This window comes from Callithrix jacchus, chromosome 17, assembly GCF_049354715.1.
Source record: "Callithrix jacchus isolate 240 chromosome 17, calJac240_pri, whole genome shotgun sequence".
Classification (NCBI taxonomy): Eukaryota; Metazoa; Chordata; class Mammalia; order Primates; family Cebidae; genus Callithrix; species Callithrix jacchus.
Genome location: NC_133518.1, coordinates 79,421,056 through 79,447,855, shown reverse-complemented (window position 1 = coordinate 79,447,855; position 26,800 = coordinate 79,421,056). Strand labels below are relative to the sequence as shown.

Below are 26,800 nucleotides of genomic sequence, written 5' to 3'. Positions count from 1 at the left end.
AGGACTTTGTGTCCAGGTGTTGTCTGAGGACCTTCTGGGATTTGAATACCGTCTGTAGGTGCAGGGCATCACCAGAGCTACCGGTTGGTCTTTAAAAAAGCACTAACTCACATAGCCACAGCTGTCTCCATTTCCTCTGGTCTGTGGTCCGGTCACAGAAAGTGCTGCATTCTTGTGAGCCACTCTGACTGCTGTCACCAGGAAAGAAGAAAGGCTATGTTTGGGATATGAGTACATATCTCAAACACTCATCCCAGTGGCTGTGTCAGGACACAGATATGCCCTGACCGAGTCACAAGTGCCAAGCTGCTCTTGTCTTTGGGTTATTGCAGCGCTGGGCTGTGGTGGTTCCAGAGCCTCTTTCCCTCATCCATTTCTAAAGTATGCCATGCAAATACTGCCCTCTGTTCTCTGAGCCATGTTGCAAAAGATTCCGGGGAGCACTGCAATAATACCCTTTTTATCTTTGCCGATTGGAAGCAAAGTGTTTCCTTCACTGTTTCTATAGTCTTTCAGAGAGCCTGAGCAATGAGCCTTCCAAATTCATCACTCAGAAGGCATCACTCTCCATTCCTAAAAAAGAAATTTAATTCTAAAGACTGAATCTGTTCTAGAAGTTGCATAAAAATTCTGATAGTTGTTTCTTTCCTGTACTTTTGACATCAAGTGCTAACACTGCGTCCTCGTTTTATCCTTCCATTAGACGGAGCATATTGCAGCCACGTTTTTAAGTGTTAACTTGGGCTCATTCACGCGTCATGTTCTCAAGACTCCTTTTCCTTCTCGCCATCTCTATTCAGCTGGATTTCCTCACATTGAATAGAAAACCCTGGAGAAGTAGGAGCAGTTCTTTAGCCTCTGTACAACCTCTTCACCTTAAAAGTGATTAGAAAGCAGGTTTAGAAGTCCATTTACTCTAGTTTAAAAAAAAAACTTGACAAGCAGAATTTAGTGGAGTAGTTTTTGTATTTTTTTTGTTTTAATTGAACTATATTTGAATATATGCTTTTGCTTTAAATTCTAACCATAAAATCAAGAGATCTCTGTGGCTTCTCTATCCCCGACATCCTCGGCTTCACAGTAGTGTTCATAGTTGTTGTTACTTTGGTGTATGTCCTCCTGAATTGTTTTCTGGCTGCTCAAATTCTGTCTGTCTGTCTATCGTCTATCTATGTATTTATCTCTCTCTCTGTCTGTCTCTCTGCCTGCCTGCCTGCCTCCCTATCTGTATGTATATATGTGTGTGTATATATATGAATATACATATATTTATGTGTATATACCTGTGTGCATGCACACACATACACACACACACACACATAAATACTGAAATAAATAGATTTAATTTGTGGTGGTTGATTTCAAAAAACCTAGATAGTATCATTCTGTGTGTATTTTCCTGAAATTTGCTTTTTTACTTATGAAAATGATTTGGAGATCTTTTCATATCATATTTATTCATACTCTTGTCAACATCTTTGCCAAACAAATGAATGAAAATGGGATCTCATTTTATTTGCATTCAAGTAACTAACTAATAACAGTGTATCTCTTTTAACGTTTATTCACTGTATTTAATTAAAGTGTGAAAGGTACACAGCCTTCAACCTTCAATTCTACTTCGAAGGATTTGTTCTAGAGAAAAATCACATATACACAAATAAAATTCTACTAAGGCAAATAATTTTAAAAATGAGAAAATTTTATAAATTTATACAATTTTATATAAGTAAAACATAAATTCTGATATAGCTATAATGCAGAACACTATGTAACCGTTTCAAGGAGAAGATACAGTTTGAATACTGATGTGCAAAGATATCTAAATCATTTTGTTAACTGAAATTACTTATTTACCCCCCTCTCCCCGTTAGATGCAACTTTGTCTTATTTGTGATCTCTTTCTGGGTTCTGTGTGTCTTTTCCTGAGAAACAGCATTAAAGTAAGTCTTGCTTCATGTCAGTTGTGGCTGAGGCTCCCAAGGTTAAGGAGGACAAGGGCAATGTGTTAAAGACCAGTTATTGTCCCCCACACTTCAAAGGGGGGTCCTAGCAGCATGTGTGCAACTTGCAAAGTCCATTTATACACCTTAAGGAAGGGCTAAAGGAGGAAAAAGTAATCAGACTTCTGAGTTTGTTTATTTCCCTAACTGTTCAAGGATGGATTTTAAGTGCACAATTTTGGAATGAGTAGTGAATTTTTAGTGGGGGAACAAAGAACAATATTTTTAAAAAGCTAGATACTGAGAATTCTTATTTCTTCCCGTTTATCCTGTTCTTTCCTCCGCTTTTTTGTTATTCCCTATGGCTCAGTATTTTTATTATGTATCCAAATGCAAGCTAATATGAACACGTATTTTTTCATTTCTCCCCCCTCCCTTTTTTTTTTTTTTTTTTTTGAGACAGAGTTTCGATCTTGTGGCTCAGACTGGAGTGCAATGGTGCGATCTTGGCTCACCACCACCTCTGCCTCCCAGGTTCAAATGATTCTCCTGCGTCAGCCTCCCTAGTCGCTGGGGTTACAGGCATGCACCAGCACACCTGGCTAATTTGTTTTTGTATTTTTTAGTAGAGACGGGGTTTCTCCATGTTGGTCAGGCTGGTCTCAAACTCCTGACCTCAGGTGATCTGCCTGCCTCAGCCTCGCAAAGTGCTGGGATTACAGGTATGAATCACTGCAGCTGTCTTCCTTTTTCCCTTTTGTATGCAACTAACATGTTGTGTATGTTTTTTTCCTTTCGTTTTTTTTTTCTTTTTTCACTTAACTGTTTTCTAGATTTGCTTCCTTATCAATACATAGAGAGCTTCTACACTGTGTTTTACATTGGTGAGATCTTCCATTGCATGCATATATTATAATTTATCTAGTGTCTAATAGACTTGTTTCTAATCTGTAATTGCAAATAATGAATATTCTTAAAATGTGTAATTTTGTACACATTATCTTATAGGACAGTTCCTACAAATGTATTGCTGTATGAAAGGAGAAATGCATTGAACTTTTTATTAATATGGCCAAATTGCCTTCCCTGCAGGGTACGGTTTTACACTTCCAAAGGAGATATCTGGGGATGCTTACTCCTCTACATGTCTTGCCATCAAAATTGGTTAAATTTTGCAACAATACCATTGTGACAGGTGAAATTAGTTATTTCAGAGTAATTTTAACACGCATTTCTCTTACCATGAGTGAGAATGACTGCCCCTTCATGGTCAAGGATGTGTGTGTATCTTTTTCTGCTTATGGCCTTTGCCAACATTTCCTTGGTCTTGGCAACACTGCCTTTCAAACCAAATCATCCCTTGGCTTTCCATTGCACAAATACACACGGTCACCCAATCCATTTTACTTTTAACCAAGGCTGGGTTGTTGCATGTTTCTGCTGTCATGAATGGTGCAGCCACAAATATTCCTCTGCATGCTCTGTGGTGAATCCCTGTGCGCGTGTCCTTTGGGTACTCACGCAGGGTCCGAGGGCGTGTGCGCACCCAGATCCGACAGGTACACTGTGCCACAAAGGTACAGGAGTTTTCCAGGTTGGTTGTACCAGTTTACATTTCTGTCAGCATTGTTCGAGGGGCCTTGGGTGTCATGTAAGCTTTTTTAAAAAAAATAAACACAGGATTATTGAGATATAATTTACATGGAGTAAAATCACTCATTTGAGGTATACAGTTATGTAATCCACTATCACAATCAAGATATAGAGGGTTTCTGTCATTCCAGAAAGTTCGCTTGTGCCCCTTTGAATGTCACCTCATAAAAATTCTGCTTGGGGAGTATGACCACATTGATTTTATATTTCATTTTAGTTTTAAACATTTATTTTTCAGAGTTAATGCATAACATGTTTGGAACTTCAGTATGTGAAAGGGTACACAGAGAAAAGCAGTTCTTCCTCCAGAGAGAGCCACTGTTGCCAGTTTGTGTGTGTGTTTGTGTGTGTGTTTGTGAGTGTGCTTGTGTGTGTGAGTGTATGTGTTTGTGAGTGTGTTTGTGTGTGTGTTTGTATGTGTGTGTGTTTGTATGTGTGTGAGTGTGCTTGTGTGTGTGTTTGTGTGTGTTTGTATGTGTGTTTGTGAGTGTGCTTGAGTGTGTGAGTGTATGTGTGAGTGTGTTTGTGTGTGTGTTTGTATGTGTGTGTTTGTATGTGTGTTTGAGTGTGCTTGAGTGTGAGTGTATGTGTGTGTGTTTGTGTGTGTGTGTTTGTGTGTTTGTGAGTGTGCTTGAGTGTGTGTGTATGTGTGTTTGTGAGTGTGCTTGAGTGTGTGAGTGTATGTGTGTTTGTGAGTGTGCTTGAGTGTGTGAGTGTATGTGTGTTTGTGAGTGTGCTTGAGTGTGTGAGTGTATGTGTGTTTGTGAGTGTGCTTGAGTGTGTGAGTGTATGTGTGCTTGAGTGTGTGAGTGTATGTGTGTTTGTGAGTGTGCGTGTGTGTGTATGTGTTTGTGAGTGTGTTTGTGTGTGTGTTTGTATGTGTTTGTGTTTGTGAGTGTGCTTGTGTGTGTGAGTGTATGTGTGTTTGTGTGTGTGTGTACTGTTTTTCACATAGACAGTAGCATGCTGTCTATACCATTTCTGCACCTCTTTTAAAAATTATTTTGAAATGTAATTCATATGCTCTCTGTGCCACTCTTTTAAACAGATACATAGTGTTGCATTTTATGAATATTACATATGGATTTAACAAGTCTCCTTTTGATGAATATTTGTTCTTTCCTAATCTTTTGGTATTATAAACAAAGCCACATTTAATGAAATGGGTCATTGATCATATGTGTGAATATATGTGTAGCGTAAATGAGAAGTGGAATTGCTTATCAAAAGGTATTTAAGCAAGCAGTTTTCAGACTTGTCTGTGCGTTAGTATCACCTGGGGAACTTTGAAAACATTTGAAGTCCAGGTCGTACCCTAGGCCAAGTCAGTCACAATCTCTAGGGCTAGAACTGGCATCAGTAATTAGACGCTTCCCAGCTGTTAACTATGCAAACACGTTTGAGAACCACTGGTCTAAGGATCTGTAACTTTGAGCAATGTTGCCAAATTTCCCCCGGTCTAAGTTGTACCAGTTTTCTGTCTGTCATCTGTGTACAAGTGCCTCTCAATTCAGAACTGTTATCAAATCCGTGCATATGTGATCTTTGCCTTCCCTCAGGTGGCGTCAGTCCCTGATGTGAATTTCCGGTTTTCTTGCTTTCTGATCAGGTCATCTTTTTTGTTCTATTTCTGTTTCTTATTATTTGCTTTTATTTGTGGCTTGATATATGGGCAATTTCTGTGAATGCTCTGTTTGTTTCCAAAAGAACATTAGGCCTCGTGCTGGGGAATGTCACCTTAGAGAGCCTCCCCAGCAGTTTGGTGTGAGTGGTTTGGAGGCAAAATGCTCGACTACAGATGTATACCAAGAGTAGAGTGGCTCGACTGTCTGTGCACATAGAGTTCCAAATGTGTAAAAATAACCACGAACCCTTTGTTGCCGATTTAACTTGCTTATTAATTGTATCCAACAGCATCACGTTCTTTGAAGGGTATGCATTGTAATTTTGTTTGTATGTGTTATGAGTTTAGAGTACCCAGTAATAACTATTGGAGCATTAAACCATCCCATGCCAGGTGAAGCATTATTATTTTTATATGTTTATTCTTATTTTATAGGATTCTTAGCTGACAGAAGCCCTCAAAGCTTAGTCATATGACTGCTGGGAATTTATTGTTCCCCTTCAAGTGAGGGACGAGCGTGATCAAATCTGCATTGTACATGGCTGGGATTTTTGTTTTTTAGACAGGGCCGCCCTCCTGGATCTAGTTTATTCTTGAGGTACAGCAGAAAGGGAAATTGTTGGCCATGCTGGCGCAGTTTTATTCGGAGGGATGTGTTAACTCCCCTGAGCTCTGACCTTTTCTCTCCTTAATTTTACAGTAGGTTGCACCAAACCATTCCTTTCAGTGAAAGCAGCACTCCAGAATCTTGTTTCCATTAAGAGATAATTAGCTTTCAGCAAATCTTCCTTAGCAAACGAATTAGATTTTAACTTCTTTGAGTTGTTTTCGAGCAAAATTTAACTGTTTTTTTGAATTGCAAAAAAAAAAAAATTGTTTATGTTCTATATCTAAGAATTGTTATTTTAGTTTGCTTGTTAGAGCTATTTGTTTTATAACAAAAGATTCATAAAATGCTGTTCATTGGAATGAAATTTTAGGGTTCTCTTAAATGAAGTTCACAGTGAATTAATGATGCAGTGTACAGTGAATTAATGATACAGTGTTCAGTGAAAAGTAGTTCTGCTCATACGCTCACCAGTCTTCTGCTGACTTCTCATTAATTTTTGGTTCATTTGTTCATTCTTTCATTCATTAATTTATCAAACATCTTAATTAGCAACTACTGAATGATGGCAAAAATAAATGATAAGGAAGTTCTTACCCTAAGGGTGCTTAGTAAATGGAAGAGACAGATTTATGAATAGCTTTTATTAAACAATGTAATGATTTTAATACATGTAATGATTTCTTAATGCTGTGTCTTTTGATGATAGTAGCATTTAAAAGAATTTAACCCAACTAACTGTATGATTTTGGCCAAGTTACTTCATTCGTCTGTACCTAAATTCCCTCGCCCTGGAAAATGAGAGGAATAAAAGAAATATCAATATTTCTGTGCCCCCCCCCAGTCCATAGACAATGCAGTATTAAGTGTTCCCTTTCCACCCCCGCTCCCCTTTCCTCATCCTTTCCATTATTCTTAGAGGAAGGAATATTACTATGAGTGTTCCTAGAAGAGGTAATTCTTTTGACAGAAGTTAGAAATGTCTAGTGATATTGATTCAAACCAGAGCTTCAGGACCCTACAAAAAAATTGGGGGAAAAAGTTTTTCAGTAGCAGAAAAACACTGCATAGGCAGGACGGTCTTTTTTAATTGACTTTGGAAAGCAGTAGTGCAAGCCATCGAGGATACACAAGTCCACTTAAGTCTGCCTTTCAATTTATTATATGCCTTAATAAAGTTAGGCTTTGCCATGTTCTTATGTATTTTAATTTATCAAACATCATCAGAGATGTTTGAGATGTTTGTGAAACTTGTTAAAATAAGCCATTTAAGTTTTTTACCCTCAATTAGCTGAATTTATACAGCTAAAATATTTCCTTTGATGAACTCTCAGTGACTTAAATAACTATGTAACTGTGTCATGAATTCATTCTAATGTTGCCCAGGCTGTAGTGTGCACTGATGTGATCACAGCTTACTGTAGTCTTGAACTCCCAGGCCCAAGCAATCCTTCTACCTTAGCCTCCCGAGGAGCTGGGACCACAGGTGCGTGCTGCTACACCCAGATACTTTTTCAATTTATTTTGTTGTAGAGATGGCATCTTGCTATGTTGCCCAGGCTGGTCTCAAACTCCTGGGTTCAAGTGATCCTCCCGCCGCAGCCTCCAAGTGCTGGGATTACAGGTGTGAGCCACTGCATCCCACCAACTTTATTAGAATGAACTGATTTCTTCAGAAATAATTTACTGCTTCTCAAGCTGCCTGTGTATATTGGAAAGCCTCATAATGAGACACAGGTCAGTCTCTGAGTCTGTGAAGCTGTTGTGTCTGTCTGAGGGTCACTCATATGTGGCTTCTGATTTATTCTTCTCTGGCCCTCTGCAGACTGAGCTACAAGGTTTCCCTAGTGGGGAGTGAGCTCTTGGGCATCTGTTTTGAACTGGCTCTTTATTCTTTGTGTGGACCATAGCTCATGTCCCAACGCCCTCAGCCACTTGTTTAAATCGGCTACACATCCATCCTGTTTGTCAAAGTAGAATTTTAGGGGGTAAAGCAAGCGTAAACTATTTAAAACACTGAGCAAATTAAAATTGTCCTAATGGTTGGCTTTGCTAGAGTATTTTATATTCTTTCAGTGAGATTAACAGTACTGAGCATAAAGTTTTATTTTGCTGTTGAGAAGTTTAGCATTTTGTTTTTCCTGTGGAAATGCTTCCTCCTGATTCACCTGCTAGTGGTTGTTAACTATCTTTGAAAGCTGTTAGTAAAATAGCACCTCTCATTCTAAAGGACATGTGGATAGTTGGATGTGTTTTTTCATGTTGTCTTGTCCGGTTCTAGAGAAATCCACAATTTATAAGCATATTTAGAATAGATACATGTTGTCCTTGCAGTGCATTTCTTGATTTTTGAACCTGCTGAGTTTGTGTGTGTTGGACTCCAGCCAGGATAGTTGTTTCAACACAGTGATATTTTCTCATTGTTTGCTTTCAACATAGATGTGAGTTTGTGGTCACATGAATTCTTAGCAGTTATTTCTGGGTCAGCAGTGGATGGCTTTTTTGGTGTGAGATTCAAAGGACACAACTCAGGCTGACTGTGTACATTTATAAATAGTGATTCCCCAGCTGTGCATTGCAGAGTGGTTTTAAATCTGCCTGTGGATTCAGTCAAGCTTTTTATGTTTTGCAAGACTTCCTAAGGTCTGTAAACTTTCCCTTGTCATCCAAAGCAGAGACTGACAAACTGTGACCCATATGGTCAGCTGGCTTGCCGCCTGTTTTTGTGTGAGGCCTGGGTGGTAAGAGTGGTGCTCACGTTTTTAAAGTGTTATAAAACTTAGAGAGATGAATGTGAGACAGAGATTCTGTATCTGGCAAAGCGTAAAATATTTACTTCTGGACACTTTTTAGAAAGTGTTTGCTGATTCTTTCTTTAAAGGAATAGAACTTTTTGGTGTTTATTCATGTGAACAGAAGTACTGGAATTTTAGAGCTACATGGAACTGTGGTGATCATCTGGGTATTTTAAAATGTAGATTTTATTACTCAGGGATGGTGAGGCTAATAGGTGAGGAGAGAATTGCCGTTGAAAAAATACTTTGTTACCAAAAGATCCAAGGGGAAGAGCACACCATGCCACTGGGTGCCAGTGAGGAGGAGCCAGGGTCAGTCAGCGGGCAGAGGAAAACTGGTTTTGATGGGAAGGGACAGCCAACACCAGGTAAGCAGGCTTCAGACTGGCTAGTTTGAATAATTGCAGTGGGCTCTGGAGTGTAGGGTCTGTTCTTGGGTGTCTGGTACCTTGCTCTGGAGTGATTAGGGCAGGGGAGTACTGGCCTGCAGTGTTATGAGCTCAGTAACGGAGGCGGTTACGGGTATGAGCTAAGCGCTGGTTGCTTTGCATAGGAAGGACACGCGCAAAGGCTCGCTCTTTGCTGTCACTAGGTATTAGCCAGGCCTGGGGCAGCCATTGGCTCGAGATTAGTAAGACCCCAGGATAGGAAAGCATCAGAAATACAGAGGAAAAAGATATTGTCAGTATACGGTGCCAGTGTTTTCGTTTTATACATCAGGAAAGTGAGGCCCCACCAGTAGCCTGTGTATGCCAAACCCCACAGGCAGCTTGAAGCAAGAACACATTTTGGGTTTACATCTGGTTTATTCATGGTGCTTTGTACTACTCAGCAGAACCCCGTTCTTCCTGTAAAAATCCAGATGAGTATCATGAAGGACTTAAAGTCAAAGTGTTTTAAGTTTCATCGTGTTGCACTTAGAACAGTCCAATTTGTCAACACAGTCACTCTCAGTGTCATGTGAATAAAAACAGAAGTGTAATTCTCCTGTTCCCCTGCCGTCAGCGTGAGGTTCCGCCCTGTTCCCCTGCCGTCAGCGTGACGTTCCGCCCTGTTCCCCTGCCGTCAGCGTGACGTTCCGCCCTGTTCCCCTGCCGTCAGCGTGACGTTCCGCCCTGTTCCCCTGCCGTCAGCGTGAGGTTCCGCCCTGTTCCCCTGCCGTCAGCGTGAGGTTCCGCCCTGTTCCCCTGCCGTCAGCGTGACGTTCCGCCCTGTTCCCCTGCCGTCAGCGTGAGGTTCCGCCCTGTTCCCCTGCCGTCAGCGTGAGGTTCCGCCCCGATCTCTTTTTCGCTTTTCACCACTTGTTGCTCCTGGCACTATTTGATTGGTAGTTTGCGTCTACGTCCTCGTTCCGTTTAGCCTCTTCCTTCTCCCACTGTCCTAGGTCTTGAGCCCTATTCTGGCATGACTTAAACTGAACTGAGAGGGCTGGCATCCCTCCTGCGTATGTTAATTATGATAGTACTCGTCACTGTCTCCTGCAGAAGCAAACCCAAGTCTTTACCTAAGCACTGATGAAATGGCCCTTAATTATCTCCACCTACCCCAGTATCCTTCTGATAGGACTGTAGAAAAACAACCTAAATGCTTAGGAGTTTTGTCCCAGGTATTCTGTTTTTCGTACGTATTCATAGGGAAGATCAATGGTAATGGATCTAAGCCCGTCTTGAGGTGATTTATGTTTTCCAGGGTATGAAACATCTTACGTGAGTTTTGCTGCTCTAGGTGGTAAATATTTCTGCTTATTTTCTTCCATTAGCTTGCTTCCCATCATAGAGATTTCCCCTTGTTTCATGGTAATTTGGTAAACATTTCATTGCCTATCCATATCGTCTCAGGCTCAGCTGCGTCTGCTGAGACTGTTCATCTCTGCTGTCAGGAATAACTTAATCTTTCAAATCCATATTTCATAGCAGCCCTATAGGTTAGGGGCCTGCTCAGTATAGTTATTCTTCTCTGGCTTTCATGGGTTCAGTGATAGCTTTTCTCAAGGAGGGGTAACCAGAGCCTGGCAGAGAGCTCCCCATGGTCACATGCCGCCCAAGCTAGAGTCACTCAGTGCTGCTTGTGTTGGAAGTGCCTGGGTATTTTGGGCCTGCAGTCTACACTGACAGACAGGTCCTTCCTTCTGTATTAAATAGAAATTTAGAGACCATCACTGTTAATGGAATGCTACCTAACATTTTCCCCCAAAATATTTCCTGAGTTGCCCACAGGAAAATTCCTTTTTATTTTTCTGCCTCTTGACGTCTTACAGTTTATTTATATCATTGAATCGTGGAACTTCAGAACAGAATCATGTTGCATTTTTCTGCCTGCAAAAGAGTTGTCATTCATTCATTTATTCATTGAGTCACTTTACAACTAGTTATGTTCACTGAGGTGGGCAAAACAAGCAGTGTCCTGGCTTTAGATGGAGCTTATGATTGAGTGGAGTGTAATAGATAATAACAAGGAAACCAACTTAAACAAACATCCTTCCACTAGCGACAGGTGCTGTGGAGGGCAGTGAAGGATACTAAGAGAATGGAGAGTTTTATGAGGTGGGGTGGGCTGTTTTTGAGAAGGTGGACAAAGACAGCCTTTCTTGGGAAGGTGACATGTAGCCCTGAGGTGAGGGAGCCAACTGGCTGTGCTAGTGCCAGCTGCAGTGTTTAAAAAGCAAGCCCCAATTTTCAGCGACTTTCAGAAGGAGAGAATAACAATATCCAGTGCTGCTGAGAGGGTCAGTATGAGGAAAACAGAGGATACCATTCCGAATTAATTAATTTATGTTTGAGATGGAGTTTCGCTCTTTTATCCAGGCCAGAATGCAGTGGTGCGATCTCAGCTCACTGCAGCCTCTGCCTGGGTTCAAATGATGCTCTGCCTCAGCCTCCTGAGTAGCTGGGATCATAGGCACCCACAATGACGCCTGGCTAATTTTTGTATTTTTATTTTTTTTACTCTTGAAATACAGAATTTTATTTAGAAACTGTTTAAAGTAGAAAAAAAAACCCTGTCTGAAAGACCAGGTGGAAAATGGGTTCCCAGTAAAATGGAAGTTTAGGGCAACAAAAGTCTAAAAGGCCACCAAAGAGAAACAGCACCACTGTCATTGGAACAATGGCTGCTTCCTTGCCTCTTTTGGCATTGTTAATCGCTGAATCTGGGTTTTCCTCTGAATTCCACACAGAGTGTGCACTACACAACAATTTTATCATAAAACGCTTGCTTTCTACACACATTTTAGGACAAGCTACCACCAGAAACAAATCAATACAAATACGTTAGGGGCTGAACAATCTCAGTAGTGGGTGAGACACATGTTGCAGAATCCTTCCAAAAAAGGAACTGAATAGCTGTGGGCAGAGCAAATCAGGGAGAGCTAAGGAATGAAATATTTTAAATATTAATAATTAATTCAGACATGGTACTGTATTTTCTGCAAAAGAAAATTAACATTTAGTAACACACTAATGAATTTTATCTCCAAAGAGATTAGTGCACTGGCAAAGCATTCTGATTACAGTGGAGAGCTGTGGACAGCAGATCCCGAAAACACCAGCCTTGCAGATCCCATGGCAACGATGGCCTTCACTGACCACTCCCTTTGCCAGAGGCCCAGAAAGAACTTGTAGCGTGACCACCTGCCTGCTGCGTTTCCAACTCTAGGCAGCAAACTTCAAGGATGTATGTTTTTTTTCAGTAGAGATGGGGTTGTGCCATTTTGGCCAGGCTGGTCTTGAACTCCGGACCTCAGTTGATTTGCCTGCCTCAGCCTCCCAAAGCGCTAGGATTACAGGTGTGAGCCACCGTGCCTGGCCGAGGATTACCATGATTTTGGCATTAGAAGGCATAAGTACTTTAAGGATAATTTTCAGTGCTGTGTGGGGCACCAGCCTGGTAGTGTGCACTGAGGAGGAGGTGATGAACTGGAAACAGAACGTCAATAACTGATGGAGTTCTGCTCCAGAGGGGAGAACTGGGGAATAAGAGAGCTAGGAGGAGATGTGGGCGTGGGGGAGGGGGTCAAAGGAGGCTTTTCATTTAAGATGATGAACATTTTAGTGTTGTCTTTGTGTTAAAAAGAACGATCTAGTGTAGGGGCTGGTCCTTAGGGTGTCACAGGATCCTTAGGCTGTTGCTGTTGCAGCTGGAAACCTCTGTGGCTGTGGGCGCCTTTACCTGGATTTTACTCCAGCCTGCTGGGCTCATTCTGCCCACTTGGCCTGGCAGGCTGTGCTCGGCTGGGGCTATCGGCCTGATCGCATGCCTGCCGAGGCCAGCCAGGCGCCTAGTGGTGTGGGGTGTGTGAGCGAGCATGGGGTCCAGCCACTGTGCACAGCCAGGTGTGCCGGCCACGGCAGGGCAGGCAACTCCAGATGCCAGCACAGGTGCCAGCTCTGTGCGAAGCTGTGGCTGGACCAGATATACCACAGGCAGCTTCCACTGTGGACACCAGGGCATGTGGTAGCATCCAGAAGCCTGGAGGCACTGGGAACCACAGAGCCCCAAAGAGGGTGTCCTCACCCTGGCCTGGGGAGCCCCTGGGTCTGGGCTTCTTGAGAGGCTGCAGCTCTTCTCTCTTTCTTGTCACGTGCAGCGTAGCAGGGAGAGGCGTGTTCCGGCCCTGTGTGTGTTACAGCTCTTCAGTCCCGCCATTTGGTAGGTCCTGAGTTTTTGTGCCACATCCCGGAGGAATGAGGAATGTGGACAACTGTAGGGTGAGCAAGGCAGAGAGGAGCTTCACTAAGTGACAGAGCAGCTCCCAGGAGACCCAGAGTGGCCAGCTGCTTTCCACAGGCAGGTTGTCCCCTCAGGTGTCCAGCTCTCAGTGGAGAGGAGACCTGTGGCGGGTAGCTCCTTTCCACAGGCAGGTTGTCCTGACTATTTGAGGAGACCCAAAGTGGGTACCTCCTTCCCTCAGCTGGCGTCCCAACGTCTTTCTGAGTCTGGGTGAGTCTGGGGTTTTCATGGGCTGAGAAGGAAGTGCATGCTGATTGGCCCATGGGCAGCCATGGGTGGGTCTGGAAAAAGCACTTAAGTTCTCACTCTGGGTCACGAAGTCTCCCCGGAACTGACAGCCTGGTCCACAGGCTTCAGGCTGTCCCTGGCTTGAAGGTGGGGTTTCACCAGGAGCCCTCCCTCTTCTGCCCAGGAAGCTGTCTGCTTTTTGCCATCAACATGCCATCCATGGTGGCCCAGGCTGTTCATGCTGTGGGGCACCTGCAGGCCTGTGCCAAGCCACCCTCAGCACCCCCCACCAGGCCTTCCTTCTGTGCTCATTGGCACCCAGAGACTGGAGGGGGCCAAGGTGGCAGGGGGCTGGTGTGTCAGCACCACCCCGAGCATGCGCACACCTAGCTGGGTTGCGACAGTGCCCAGGCTTAGCCAGGACTGGAGCAGGTACCAGGAGCAGGAGCAGGCACTTCTGAGCCAGGGGTATAGGGACTTTCTAGGCCTAGAGAGCTCAGGGCTGCCTGGGTTGGAACCGTGGCTGGGAGGCGGCTATGGCCAGGAGCTTGGGTCCCCTGCCCCGCTGACTCTGTGGAGGGCGGGGTTCCCATCTGTTCCTGGTTCATGCCACCTCACAGAGTACGCATCTCTGGCTGCGTCTCCCCCACTACCACTGGCATCTTTGCAGTGGTGGCTCCAGATGGGCTGCCGCCGCCACAACCATTCCCTTTGTTTCCTGTATCGTCTGTGCCTATGTTTGCATCATGGTGGGAAAGTTGAGTCATTGTGGAGATTCACTTCTGGCTTTTTTTTTTTTTTTTGATACAGAGTCTCACTCTGTCACTCAGGCTGCAATGCAGTGGCACAGTCTCGGCTCACTGCAACCTCTGCATCCCTGGCTCACACAATCCTCCTGCCACAGCCTCCCAAGTACTTGGGATTACAGGCAGACACCATGCCCAGCTAATTTTTGTATTTTCAGTAGAGACAGGGTTCCACCATATTGCCCAGGCTGGTCTCCTGGGCTCAATCTGCCCACCTCAGCCTCCTAAAGTGCTGGGATTATAGGTGTGAGCCACCATGCACAGCCTGCTTCTGGCTTTTTACCGAAAGTTTTCTGACACTTTCTGTCCTGGAAAGGGTAAAACTGGTGATGCTGGAAGGCAAGTGGTGACCTGCTAGATGGATGTTCTTTCTTGTGAATTCCCACCCTCCTCCCCCAACATTCCCTAAGGGAGAAGAGATGTCACAAGTGGAGAGGGTAATTGAGCTGGAAACTTAAGAAGTTGTGTTCAGGCATTGAGATGCTTGAAAGTGAGATTTTTGAAGGGGTGCTGACTGGGTGATTGAGGGTAGGCTAAGAAAACAGTTTGCAAGTGATGAGGTCTGTCAGCCGGGTGGACAGGGCATTGAATTCTTATTTGGATGACTGGAAACTATATACAGATTGCTATTTTTAGAATATTCATAAAAACAACTACTGACGCTGTCCTAGTGCCTTGTTACTGTTTACCTAATTCTGTTTGGAGCTGTAGTCATTTGGTACTATCCTTTGTTACTTACTTTAAGATCAATAGTAAAAAATATTAGGTATTGGCTGGGCATGGCGGCTCACACCTGTAATCCCAGCATTTTGGGAGGCTGAGGCAGGCAGATCATCTGAGGTCAGGAGTTTGAGACCAGCCTGACCAACATGGAGAAACCGTATCTCTACTAGTAATATAAAACTTAGCTGGACATAGTGGTGCATGCCTGTAATCCCAGCTACTGGGGAGGTTAAGGCAGGAGAATTGCTTGAACCTGGGAAGTGGAAGTTGCCGTGAGCAGAGAATCTGACGATTGCGCTCCAGCCTGGGCAACAAGAGTAAAACTGCATCTCAAAAAAAAAAAAAAGGTATTAATTGTGGTCATTTTTATGAACTCCTTTTTTATACCTGCCTTTTACACAGTTATTAGGAAATAATTATTCTTGTCGGGGAAAAATGTATTACATTGCCCCTGATGCGCCATTTAAGCATGTTCAGAATTTGCTACGTTTCAGTCTCAGCCTGCTCTGGAACTCGTCCTAGAGGTGGGTTTCAGCCTGGATTTTCCAGGCTGTAGAGACTGTGGTTTTATGACTTAAGAGTTGTATATATTGTTGGATCATTCTTCCATTTTCTTCTTGAGCTTCTGCTTCAAGTGTGTCTTCCAGGTTCCTTGCTGCATGTGTGTCTAGAATATTGGTGAAGTCCCAGGTGCACGATGCCCTTGGCCGTATTTTATTACCTGCTTGTTATCTGCTCAGACTTCAGCATTTTGAGACACAATTTGGGGCCATGGTTCTCCGTGTGTTTCCTGCTGAAGTTTGACAGAGCTCTGGAGGGGCGGGCAGTGGGTGCAGCCCACAGCTCCTCCCAAGTTCTCTCCTAGGAAGAGCCTTTGGGTTCCTGGGCCACTAGGCAAAACCAGAGATGGTTCAACAGACTCTGGCCATTTTGGAGGTGACATGAAAGTGCTGTGAAGGCAGTAGCACTTAAATACCTGAATTATTTTATTGCAGGAAGTCTTGCTGGGGCTCTTAGAGTGTCACGTAAAATCCAGAGCTAGGCTCCAAGCAGGCCGTGGAAGGCTTCTCAACTCACCAGCCATTTTTAAGAAAAGACTCAGTTGTATAAAGCAAGCTTTCTAAGGAGTTTCTACAGTTTTGTATGTATGAGTGCATAGTGAGCTTTTCTAGCTGGTCCAGTGGGGAGGCGAGAGCTGTAAGTGGCCTCTGTGCCAGTAAAAATGGGACCTCTCTTTTGTGTTTGCTGGGCTGGAGATGTCATTGCTCATGAGAAGATGATGATTATGGTGGCGCTGGTAAAATGCAAGCCATCCGAAGCTTTTATCGGCCAGCAGCCGTTTACTCACTGCTGTGCTGCAGTGGAGGGCTTGGTTTCTCATGCACACAAAGTTCTGGGGTCAGAGCAGTCTACTTCATCCTTTCCGTAATACAGTTTACTCACTGCTGTGCTGCAGTGGAGGGCTTGGTTTCTCAGGCACACAAAGTTCTGGGGTCAGAGCAGTCTACTTCACCCTTTCCCATAATACAGTTTACTCAGTGCTGTGCTGCAGTGGAGGGTTTGGTTTCTCAGCACACAAAGGTCTGGGGTCAGAGCAGTCCACTTCATCCTTTCCCGTAATACAGTTTACTCAGTGCTGTGCTGCAATGGAGGGCTTGGTTTCTCATGCACACAAAGTTCTGGGGTCAGAGCAGTCTACTTCACCCTTTCCCATAATACAGTTTACTCAGTGCTGTGCTGCAGTGGAGGGTTTGGTTTCTCAGCACACAAAGGTCTGGGGTCAGAGCAGTCCACTTCATCCTTTCCCGTAATACAGTTTACTCAGTGCTGTGCTGCAATGGAGGGCTTGGTTTCTCATGCACACAAAGTTCTGGGGTCAGAGCAGTCTACTTCACCCTTTCCCATAATACAGTTTACTCAGTGCTGTGCTGCAGTGGAGGGTTTGGTTTCTCAGCACACAAAGGTCTGGGGTCAGAGCAGTCCACTTCATCCTTTCCCGTAATACAGTTTACTCAGTGCTGTGCTGCAGTGGAGGGCTTGGTTTCTCAGGCACACAAAGGTCTGGGGTCAGAGCAGTCTACTTCATCCTTTCCCGTAATACAGTTTACTCAGTGCTGTGCTGCAATGGAGGGTTTGGTTTCTCAGGCACACAAAGGTCTGGGGTCAGAGCAGTCCACTTCATCCTTTCCCGTAATACAGTTTCCACTTCTTTACCCAGACGTCACAGGTATCATTATCTTTAGGATTTAAAAGAAATATTCTTCAAATTACTTATTTTTTGAAAAGAATATAGATTAACATCTTATTTTACTGATTTATTAGAGAGTGTATGAAAGTGACAGTTGCCTTATACCAGAATATGAATGTTAGCAGCATTTATTTTGACAGATATATGTATTTATTTATTGAGATGGAGTCTAGCTCTGTCATCCGGGCTGGAGTGCAGTGACGCTACCTCGGCTCGCTGCCTCCCGGGTTTAAGTGATTTTCTTTTCTCAGCCTCCTGAGTAGCTGGTACTACAGGTATGCACCACCATGCCCAGCTAATGTTTGTATTTTTAATAGAGATGGGGTTTCACCATGTTATCCAGGCTGGTCTCGAACTCCTGACCTCAGGTGATCTGCCTGCCTCGGCCTTTCAACGTGCTGGGATTACAGGCATGAGCCACCACACCCAACCGTTTATTTATTTTTTGCCTGATGAGCGTTGACAACTTTTGTTTCTGGCTTCTTTGATTTTTGGCTTGTCAGTTAATGTCTTTCCGTTATTTCGAACTTGTAAAACAAATTTATTTTGCTTCTAATGATGTTAAAGTGTGCAGCACTGAAGACAGTGGCAATAGGAAACATTGTCTTGCAATAGAGAATTTCTGTGGCATTCTTACGTTTTGTGTTTATGTGGTTACTGGGTCTCCCTATCATGTAGCTAATGCAGGAACTATTACTTGTCTTGCAGCCGGTAAAATCATCAGCCGATGGTATTCTGACTGTAGAAATAATAGCTACACAGAGTCTGATGTGATCAACGTGACCTTGTGACGTCTGAGGGAACCAGTTCTTGCTACTATTAATGTTTGACCTGCTTTGGCCTCATGGTTCCTTTTTACTCTTTACGCTTTCTTTTGGCAATTTGTCCAGGTCATTTACCGTTTTAGAATTAACAGAGTACTTGGGCTGTGCGACTTTGTTGTTGTCTAGTCTTACTAAAGGCACGCGTTACCGTGAACACATTGCATACACCTGCCATTGGCAGTCAGCTAAGCACAAAGTGAAACCCGACTGAATGGGATGTAACACGGCCTCTGAATTCATCTGTCACGTCTCAACAGCAAACCTCCTTCCATATCAAGCGTCTTCTGATTTCATGTGATGACAGTTATTGGCCAGAATACATTACCGTGTTTGCTGTACAGACGTGGCCTTAGCCCTGTAATTAAGAGCTGCCAGACTAAACAGTGGTCTGAGTTTCAGATAATGTTCTGTGATTTGCTTGGTACATTTTTGTTACCATCTCAAACATGTGTTATCACTTAGCATTCTTTGCCAGAGCATATTACATAGGAGAAAAACCCAGACGGTGAAGTCACGGTCCTTCAATGAGGTAAAGGCTCAAAGACACTTTGTATCTTCAGAATACACCACTTTTTTGGTGTGCATTTCCTCTCTCTGCTTGGAGTCACAATTCCCCTCAACTCAGTTGTTTACAGGATAAACAAACAGTCAGCTTTTTTTTAAATTGTACTTTAGGTTCTGGGGAACATGTGCAGATCATGCAGGATTGTTGCATAGGTACATACATGGCTAGGTGGTTTGCTGCCTGCATCCCCCCGTCACCTATGTCTGGTATTTCTCCTGATGTTATCCCTCCCCACCCTCCCCATCTCCTGCTGTCCCTCCCCTAGCCCCCCCAACTGACCCCAGTGTGTGATGCTCCCGTCCCTGTGTCCACGTTTTCTCATTGTTCAACACCCGCCCGTGAGTGAGAACATGTGGTGTTTGATTTTCTGTTCTCGTGTCAGTTTGCTGAGAATAATCATTTCCAGATTCGTCCATGTCCCTACAAAGGACACGAACTCATCGTTTTTTATGGCTATGTAGTATTCCATGGTATAAATGTTCCACGTTTTCTTTATCCAGTCTATCGTTGATGGGCATTTGGGTTGGTTCCAAGTCTTTGCTATTGTAAACAGTGCCACAATGAACATATGTTTGCGTGTGCCTTTATGATAGAATGATTTGTAATCCTTTGGGTATATACCCAGTAATGGGATTCGGACAGGTCTTATTAGATATCTTAAGATTCCTACATAGAGTAGGCCCAAAGGGAAAATGGACAAAGGATATGAAAAGGCTATTCCTAACAATAAACATAAAAAAGAGCCACTCTCATTAATAAGAAAATTTCATTAAGATAGCATACTTAAACAGAACCAAATGGTAGAGTTTGAGTTTTAGCCGCACTTACTGAGAGTCTAGTGAAATGTGTACTTTCATACCCCACTGTTTGCCTCTTAAATACGTATCTTCGAGCTCAAAGCAAAGGCAACAAAAGCCAAAATGGGCAAACGGGTTCCGGCAACTGAGAAAACTTCTGCAGAGCTCAGGAAACGAGAGTGAAGAGGCAGCTTGCAGAGTGGGAGCAAGTATGTGCAAACCACTCATCGGATAAGGGCTTAACATCCAGCATATATAAGGAGCTCACAACTCAATGGTAAGAAAACAACCCCGGATAAAATGGGCAAAGGATCTGAATGGACAGTTCTCAAAAGAAGATGTGCAAATAACCAACAGCTGTGTGAAGACAAGCTCAACATCACTAAGCAGCAGGGAGTGCAGGTTAAAACCATGAAGAGCAGTCACTTCACACCTGGTAGAATGGCCGTAACCAACAGTGAAAGATAAGGAGGACTGGAGAAGGTGTGGAGAGAAGGGAACTCTTACACATTGTCAGTGGGAATGGAAGTTGTTCCAGCATGATGGAAAACAGTATAGAGGTGCCTCAGAAAATTTAAACTGCAGCTACCACATGTTCTGGCAATCCCACTGCTGAATATGTATCCAAAGGGATTGAAATAACTATCTCAAAGAGATATTATACAGCCATGTTCATTGCAGCATGATTCACAATAGCCAAAATATGGAGTCAACCTATGTCCATCAATAGGTGAGTAAGAAAATGTGGTCGAGTTGCACAATAGAATACCGTTCAGCCTTTAAAAACAAAGGAATCCCGTCATTTGTGGCAACATGGATGGACCTGCAGGACGTTCTGTTAAGTCCGATAAATGAGGCACAAAAAGACAAATGCTTCATGGTCTCACTTACATGTGGAAGGTAAATTGGCTCAGATGTAGAGAGGAGACTGGTGGTTACCGAGGGGTGACGGAAGGAGGCGGAAGGCTGGGGAGATGCTGGTCAAAAGGTGAGAAATTTCAGTTAGAGAGGATGTAATATGCAACCTGCACATACAGTTAATAACAGTTATTAACTATAGTATTTGTGTTCTTGAAAATTGGTGAGAGTAGATTTTAAGTATTGTCACCACAAGAAGATAATATATATTTCAATGAGCTTGATTTAGCCATTCCATAATGTGTACATATTTCAAAATGTGTTGACATGTTATACACAATATATACATTTTAAAATTAAGATTAACAAATAAAGGTACAGATTAGTATGTCCTTTGTGATGAGCATACTGCCAGTATGTGTTAAACACCTTTGATTCCACTTTGAGAAATATATCCTAAGAAAATAGTAAAAGATATTAATGAATGTTTATACATAAGAATGCCCATTTAAAAAGAAAGAATGCACATGAAAACATTATTTAAAACAACAACAATAAAAATAGTAAGACAGCTACTATCTCTTCCCTCCCTCCCTCCCTCCCTCCCTCCCTCTCTCTTTCTTTCCCTCCCTCCCTCTCTCTCTCCCCCTCCCTCCCTCCCTCTCTCTCTCTCCCTCCCTCCCTCTCCCCCTCTCCCCCTTTCTCCCTCTCCCCCTCTCCCCCTTTCTCCCTCTCTCCCTCTCCCCCTTTCCCCCTCTCTCCCTCCCTCCCTCCCTCTGTCCCGCTCCCCCTCTCCCCCTGTCTCCCTCTCCCCCTCTCCCTCTCTCCCTCTCCCCCTCTCCCTCCCTCCCTCCCTCTCCCCCCTCCCTCCCTCCCTCTGTCCCTCCTTCCCTCTCTCCCTCTCCCCCTCTCCCCCTCCCTCCCTCTCTCCCTCTCTCCCTCTCTCCCTCTCCTTCTTTTCTTTTCTTCCAACAGAGTCTGGCTCTGTTGACCAAGCTAGAGTGCAGTGGCACAGTTATGGCTTGCTGCAGCCTTACCTCCCGGGCTCAAGTGATCTCTTGCTTCAGCATCCCAAGTAGCTGGGACTTCAAGTGTGGGACACCATTGCAGCTAATTTTTGTATTTTTTGTAGAGATGAGGTTTTGCCATGTTGCCCAGGCTGGTCTTGAACTCCTGGACTCTTTCCTTTCCTCCCCCTCCTCCCCCTCCCCTGCTTCTCCTCCCCCACCCCCTCCCCACCCCCTCCTTTTCCTCCCCTCACTCCTCCTCCCCACCTCCCCTTCTTTCCTCCCCTCCCCCTCTTCCTCCCCTCACTCCTCCTCTCCCTTCCTCCTCCTCCCCTCCCCGGCTTCTCCCCTCCCTCTCCCTGCCCCCCTCCCCTCACTCCTCCTCCCCACCTCCTCTTCTCCCCTCCCCTCCTCCCCTCATTCCTCCTCCCTACCTCCTCTCCCCCTCCTCCCCCTCCCCCCCCACTTCTCCCCCTCCCTCTCCCGCCCCCTCCCCTCACTCCTTCTTCCCTCCCCTCCTCCTCCCCTCACTCCTCCCTACCTCCTCCCCTCCCCTACTTCTCCCCCTCCCTGTCCCCCTCCCCTCATTCCTCCTCCCCACCTCCTCTTCCCCTTCCCCTCACTCCTCCCTACCTCCTCTTCTTTCCTCCCCTTCCCCTCCCCCTCCTCCCCTCCTCCTCTTCCCCCCTCCCACTCCAACTTTGCTCCCCTTGTTCAGCCATGCCTTTCTCCTGTACATTACAGCAGCTAAGGTTATAAACTCTGAAACAGATTAGCTCTGTTACCTTGGTGTAGTGAATTCTCGTGATTTTATGTTGCCATGACATTCATATTCAACGTAAATTTAACTTTTGCATACAGAAAACAAGGCTCAGTCACCCTTGACTTGGTTTCCATTTCTACACTATTCCCCAGTGGCTCAAGCCAGTGGCCAGAGATGAGAACCTAGAGGCATCTCTCCTGCCCAGCAGAGTGGGCTCCCACTTCCTGCTGCTTTCTCTAAAGGACCTTTCAGGCATTTGCCTGTGAACTTGAAATAACCCTATTCCCTTACATATGCTGCCACTTGCCATGCATTTCTCTTTTTCTCTGTCTGACTTCATTCCTGCCTCATGTGACCCAGGGATGGAGGGCTGCCCTCCTGATTTATTACACATTTTTTTTGCCCAGGATTTGTAAAGAACACTCTTTGATCTTGTTTCCTATTGTGGTGGTATATTGAGTTTGTACCTTCCGGATGAAGAACTAGGGATGCTCCTGACAGGGATTTCCCCAGGCTGCCTGGGAGAACACAGTGTCAGGCTTTCAGAGCAGGGTGATGGTCAGGTAATCATAGACTGGACACGGGTACAATCTAGTGGTCCTTTTAGGGACTTTGCCTTTCGTCTCTGCTGTCAGTCTTTTCTCTTACTGACACTGCCTCTTTCTGTTCACTCTCCTTGTGGCTCTGGTGCAAGGATGAGCATGCCTCTTACATGTGGTTTCAACATGTAAAGCCCAGGTATGAATACGGAATCATGTCTCCAGGAGAATGCCACGGATTCAGTCATTAGAGAAAGGTGGCCAGCTGCAGAACAGCGGGGTTCAGAGAGAGAGTGAGGGCTCAGGACCCAGGAAGAACGGACAGCACTGGGCAGAATGTGGGGGTTAGAGGCCAGAGCCCTCAGCTGGGTGGTGGCAGGAGCATGACGGACCACGTAAGCCCTGGATGAAACTGGACTCAGCCACATCACAGCATCCAGGTCGGCAGTGGTCAGAGGTGCTGCATGAAAGCGTCCTGCACACTCTGTGGGAGCCTCTTGACTGCAGCTTTCCATTTCTCCTTTTGTGCTTCCTGTGATTGAAACAGTCTGTGGCCTTATTCTCAACAGGTGTGGAATATTACAGGGCTGTGTTGAACATCTAGTGAAGTGATAGGCGTAAAAAGCATTTTACAAAGCTGTTAATGCAACATAAAATTATTCTGTTTACATTTAAAATCTCCTTTCTATTGGAAAATACTTGCTTTTAACCTAACCAAATTTCTTTTATTAAAATCCGTATTTCTTACGCTGTTAGGCAATGGACAGTTTCCCTAAATCAGAGGTACATTCTAGAAGAGCTTCATATTCTAACTTGATCCTAAGGCTTTCTCAGTAAGTTAAGCAGTCAGTCTCATAACTTGGATTAAGTTATTTTTATATATGTTTGTGCCTATTAGAGTTTACATTTCCTCTGGGAAGAAGTATAATATCTGTCCATAAGGAGGACTCTGTAGATCTTTGTAAAAGGACTGGTTCTAAAACTGATCTATACTAAAGCTGCTGAAATCTCAACCCTGCCCTCCCCTTTTTTGTGTGACAAACAACTCCCTATATATGCACTGTAATGATAATTCTTCTGCCAATTCTCTGAAAGCAGATCAGCCAGAATTGCAGGCAAGGGCAGACACTTCAAGGAGAAATGTCACAATGTTGTTGCTTTCAGGGCAGACATAATATCATACCATAACTAAACTGTTTCTTTTAGAAGCCGATTCACTGATCCAAAAATTTGAAATTCAGCTTGATGTTAGAGATTTTTAATTTAAAATGACTGTCCTTGGTCTGCTAGACTGGTAAATCATGTAAACAAAAAAGCTTTGCTTACAGTCTAGCGTTTGGTCAGTTGCTGAGCAAATGTAAAATCTAAACCTCCTAACCGGCATAGTTGGAAAGCTAAACAAAGTCCAGCTTGTATTTTGGTGGGTACACAAGTGGGCCAGAAGCAGCTTACTCAGAGACCCAAATATGAGCTACTTTTAAGAAAGGGGTCGGGCGAGTTCGGGCTCTGGTGGGCGGATCTCCAGCACCTACCAGTCAAGTAAACACCAATTTGTGCTTTTGTGAGGGGTATTTCAGATGTAATCAAGGTCCCAAATTAGTTGACCTTAAAATCTGGAGATTATCTGGGTGGGCCTAACCGATCATATGAGCCCTTTAGATGTGGTCTAGAGTTCGTAGACAGAAGTCCAAGAGATTAGAAGCTTGAGAAGATTTGTGGTGGAGGAGACTCTTGCTTGCTGGTTTTGAGGAGTACGGCAGGTGTGTGGCTCTACGAGCTGAGAGGCGTCCCTGGAAGGCAGCAGCCAGGACATGAGGACTGAATTCTGCCAACAGTAAGGGTGAGTTTGAAGATGTATCCCCTTCACCTCCAGCCTCCAGACTGGAACTTAGCACAGCTGACCCGCTGATTCCAGCTTTGTGATATTCTGAGATGGCTGCCAAGCCATGCTGAGCTGCTCTTCTGACCTGTAGGACTAATTCAGGTGTAACTGGACGAATGAACGGCTGTTGCTTTAGGCTGCTAAGTTTGTCGATTTGTAAGACAGCAATAGAAAACGAATACAAGGCCCCAGTGGTATCCCCTTGGATTGCTGTAGTGGTCTGTCCGGTTCTGTGCGCTGGTGCTACTCAGACTGGTGAGGAAGCAATTATTTACTTATTGGAGACATTGAACAGTGGCATTATCACAACTTACTGCAGCCTCGACCTCTCTGGGCTCAGGCGATCCTTCTACCTCAGCCTCCTGAGCAGCCGGGATGACGGGCACACACCACTATGCCTGGCTAACTTTTCTGTTTTTTGTGGAGACCGGCTTTCTCCATGTTGCCCAGGCTGGTCTCAAACTCTTGGCGCTCAAGTGATCTGCCCACCTCAGCCTCCCAGATAGCTGGGGTTATAGGCGTGTGCCACCACGCCCAGCCAAAGAAGCAGATTAAAAATGTTCTATTTGTTGCAGACTAATACTGTGGCAGATTATCTCACAAACCTGTTGCCCATCTCACATGCCCTTCTGTCCTGTAGCCATGCCATGCTCCATCAGGAGGTGGAGTCCAGCTGCACTCCACTCGAATCGGGACTGGCTTCATGACTCACACATACCCACGTCTGACACAACGGAAGTGGTGCTGTGGCCTCCAAAGCTGGGTTACAAAAGCCGTGCAGTTCCATCTGGTTCTTTGGAGTGCCTGCTCCTCAGATGCTTCCTCGGCACCCAGCTGTCACGCAGAGAGAGGCCAAGCCACATGGGGAGTGCCGCCGTGGTCAGATGCCCCAGGCAGCAGAGCTGACGGGCCTCCCTTGAGTCATCCCCAGCCCAGGTGAAGTGTGAGTGAGGAAGCCTTCAGGTGATCACACCCCAGCTGTTCTCATCCCCGACAGCTTTTGTGCCTTCCCAGCCGAGGCTGCAAACGTTGCGGAACAAAGAGAAGTCATCCCCACTGTGTCCTGCCAAAATTCATGACCCACAGAATCCACGAGCTTCATAAAATGGTTATTGCTTTATGCCCCCAAATTTGGAGGCACTAGTTATGCAGCAGGAGATAACGAGAATAAGTATTTTTATAAAATACTATAAAGATGAAATTCAGAAAAGACACACGGAATATAAGTGGAAATCACGGTGTCACTGCTGTGCTGCTCCCTTGGTCAAAGCACTCATAAACCCACCCAGACTCACAAGGAGACACAAACCCTTCTCAGAGAAGAGTCAAATAAATCAGAAGCCATTTTGAAAAACCTTTTACATTTTGAAATAACTTTAACCTTACGGCGAAGTTTCCAAGTAGTGCAAAGAACCTACATGTGTCCTTCAGCTTTCACTAATGGTAACATCCCACATAGCCACGGCTCGGTTATCAGTATCAAGATCAGGAAATCACCACTGATATGCTGGTAGCTGAATGGGAGATCCTATTCCAGTTTCTCCCGTGTCCAGCTGATACACTTCTTCTGATTCAGGGTTCCGTCTGGGATCCCACATCACATTTGTTCCTCATGGCTCCTTAGTCCGCAGCAGTTCCTCAGCCTTGTCTTGTCTTTGTGTACTGGGTAGTTACTTTGGAAGGGGCCCGTCCATTCAAGTTTGTCTGCTGTTTTTTCCGTGATTAGATTGAGTCATGCATTTTTGGCAAGAACAACACAGAAGCCATGCTGTCCCCTCCTCCGTGCGTCCTGTTGGAGTGTACATGATGGCTGTGTGTCTCATTACTGTCATGTGAAACCTGCTCCCTTGGGGGTGTCCGCCAGGTTTCTCAGATACTATAAATACCTTAGGGGAGGTACTGTATAAATATCCTGTTGTTTTAAAATCATATTTTAAAACTGTCACAAACTTACAATTTTTTATCACTAGAGCCACAGACATAAACTATCTTTGAAATTTGCATAATCTTGTCATGGGCCTGTGTCAGTTGGTTGTCTTTGGTCTGTAGCCACGCATTGAATAGCAGTGTTTTAGACTCTTCCAGTTCATTTTTCCTGTTACAGTCGGATTGGAATTTGAACAGCAAATCTAGCTATGTCATTGTGCTTAAAATCCTCAGAGGTTACCCATAACCTTTAGGGTAAAACCGAAACTCATTAGCATTCTTTT

General features: G+C 44.5%; 1 protein-coding gene across 23 annotated transcripts in view; it reads left to right on the top strand.

Moving 5' to 3' along the window:
- Window positions 1-26,800, top strand: part of ULK4 (unc-51 like kinase 4) — a 677,547-nt gene that overhangs the window by 273,289 nt on the left and 377,458 nt on the right. Inside the window, exon 31 of one of the 23 annotated variants that reach the window (XM_054246832.2) lies at window positions 3,036-3,138. The exons of the other annotated variants lie outside the window; for them this stretch is intronic. Coding sequence (XP_054102807.2) covers window positions 3,036-3,135 — 100 coding nt within the window. The 3' untranslated portion in view covers window positions 3,136-3,138. The remainder of the gene's footprint in view (window positions 1-3,035; window positions 3,139-26,800) is intronic. 23 annotated transcript variants of the gene reach the window in all.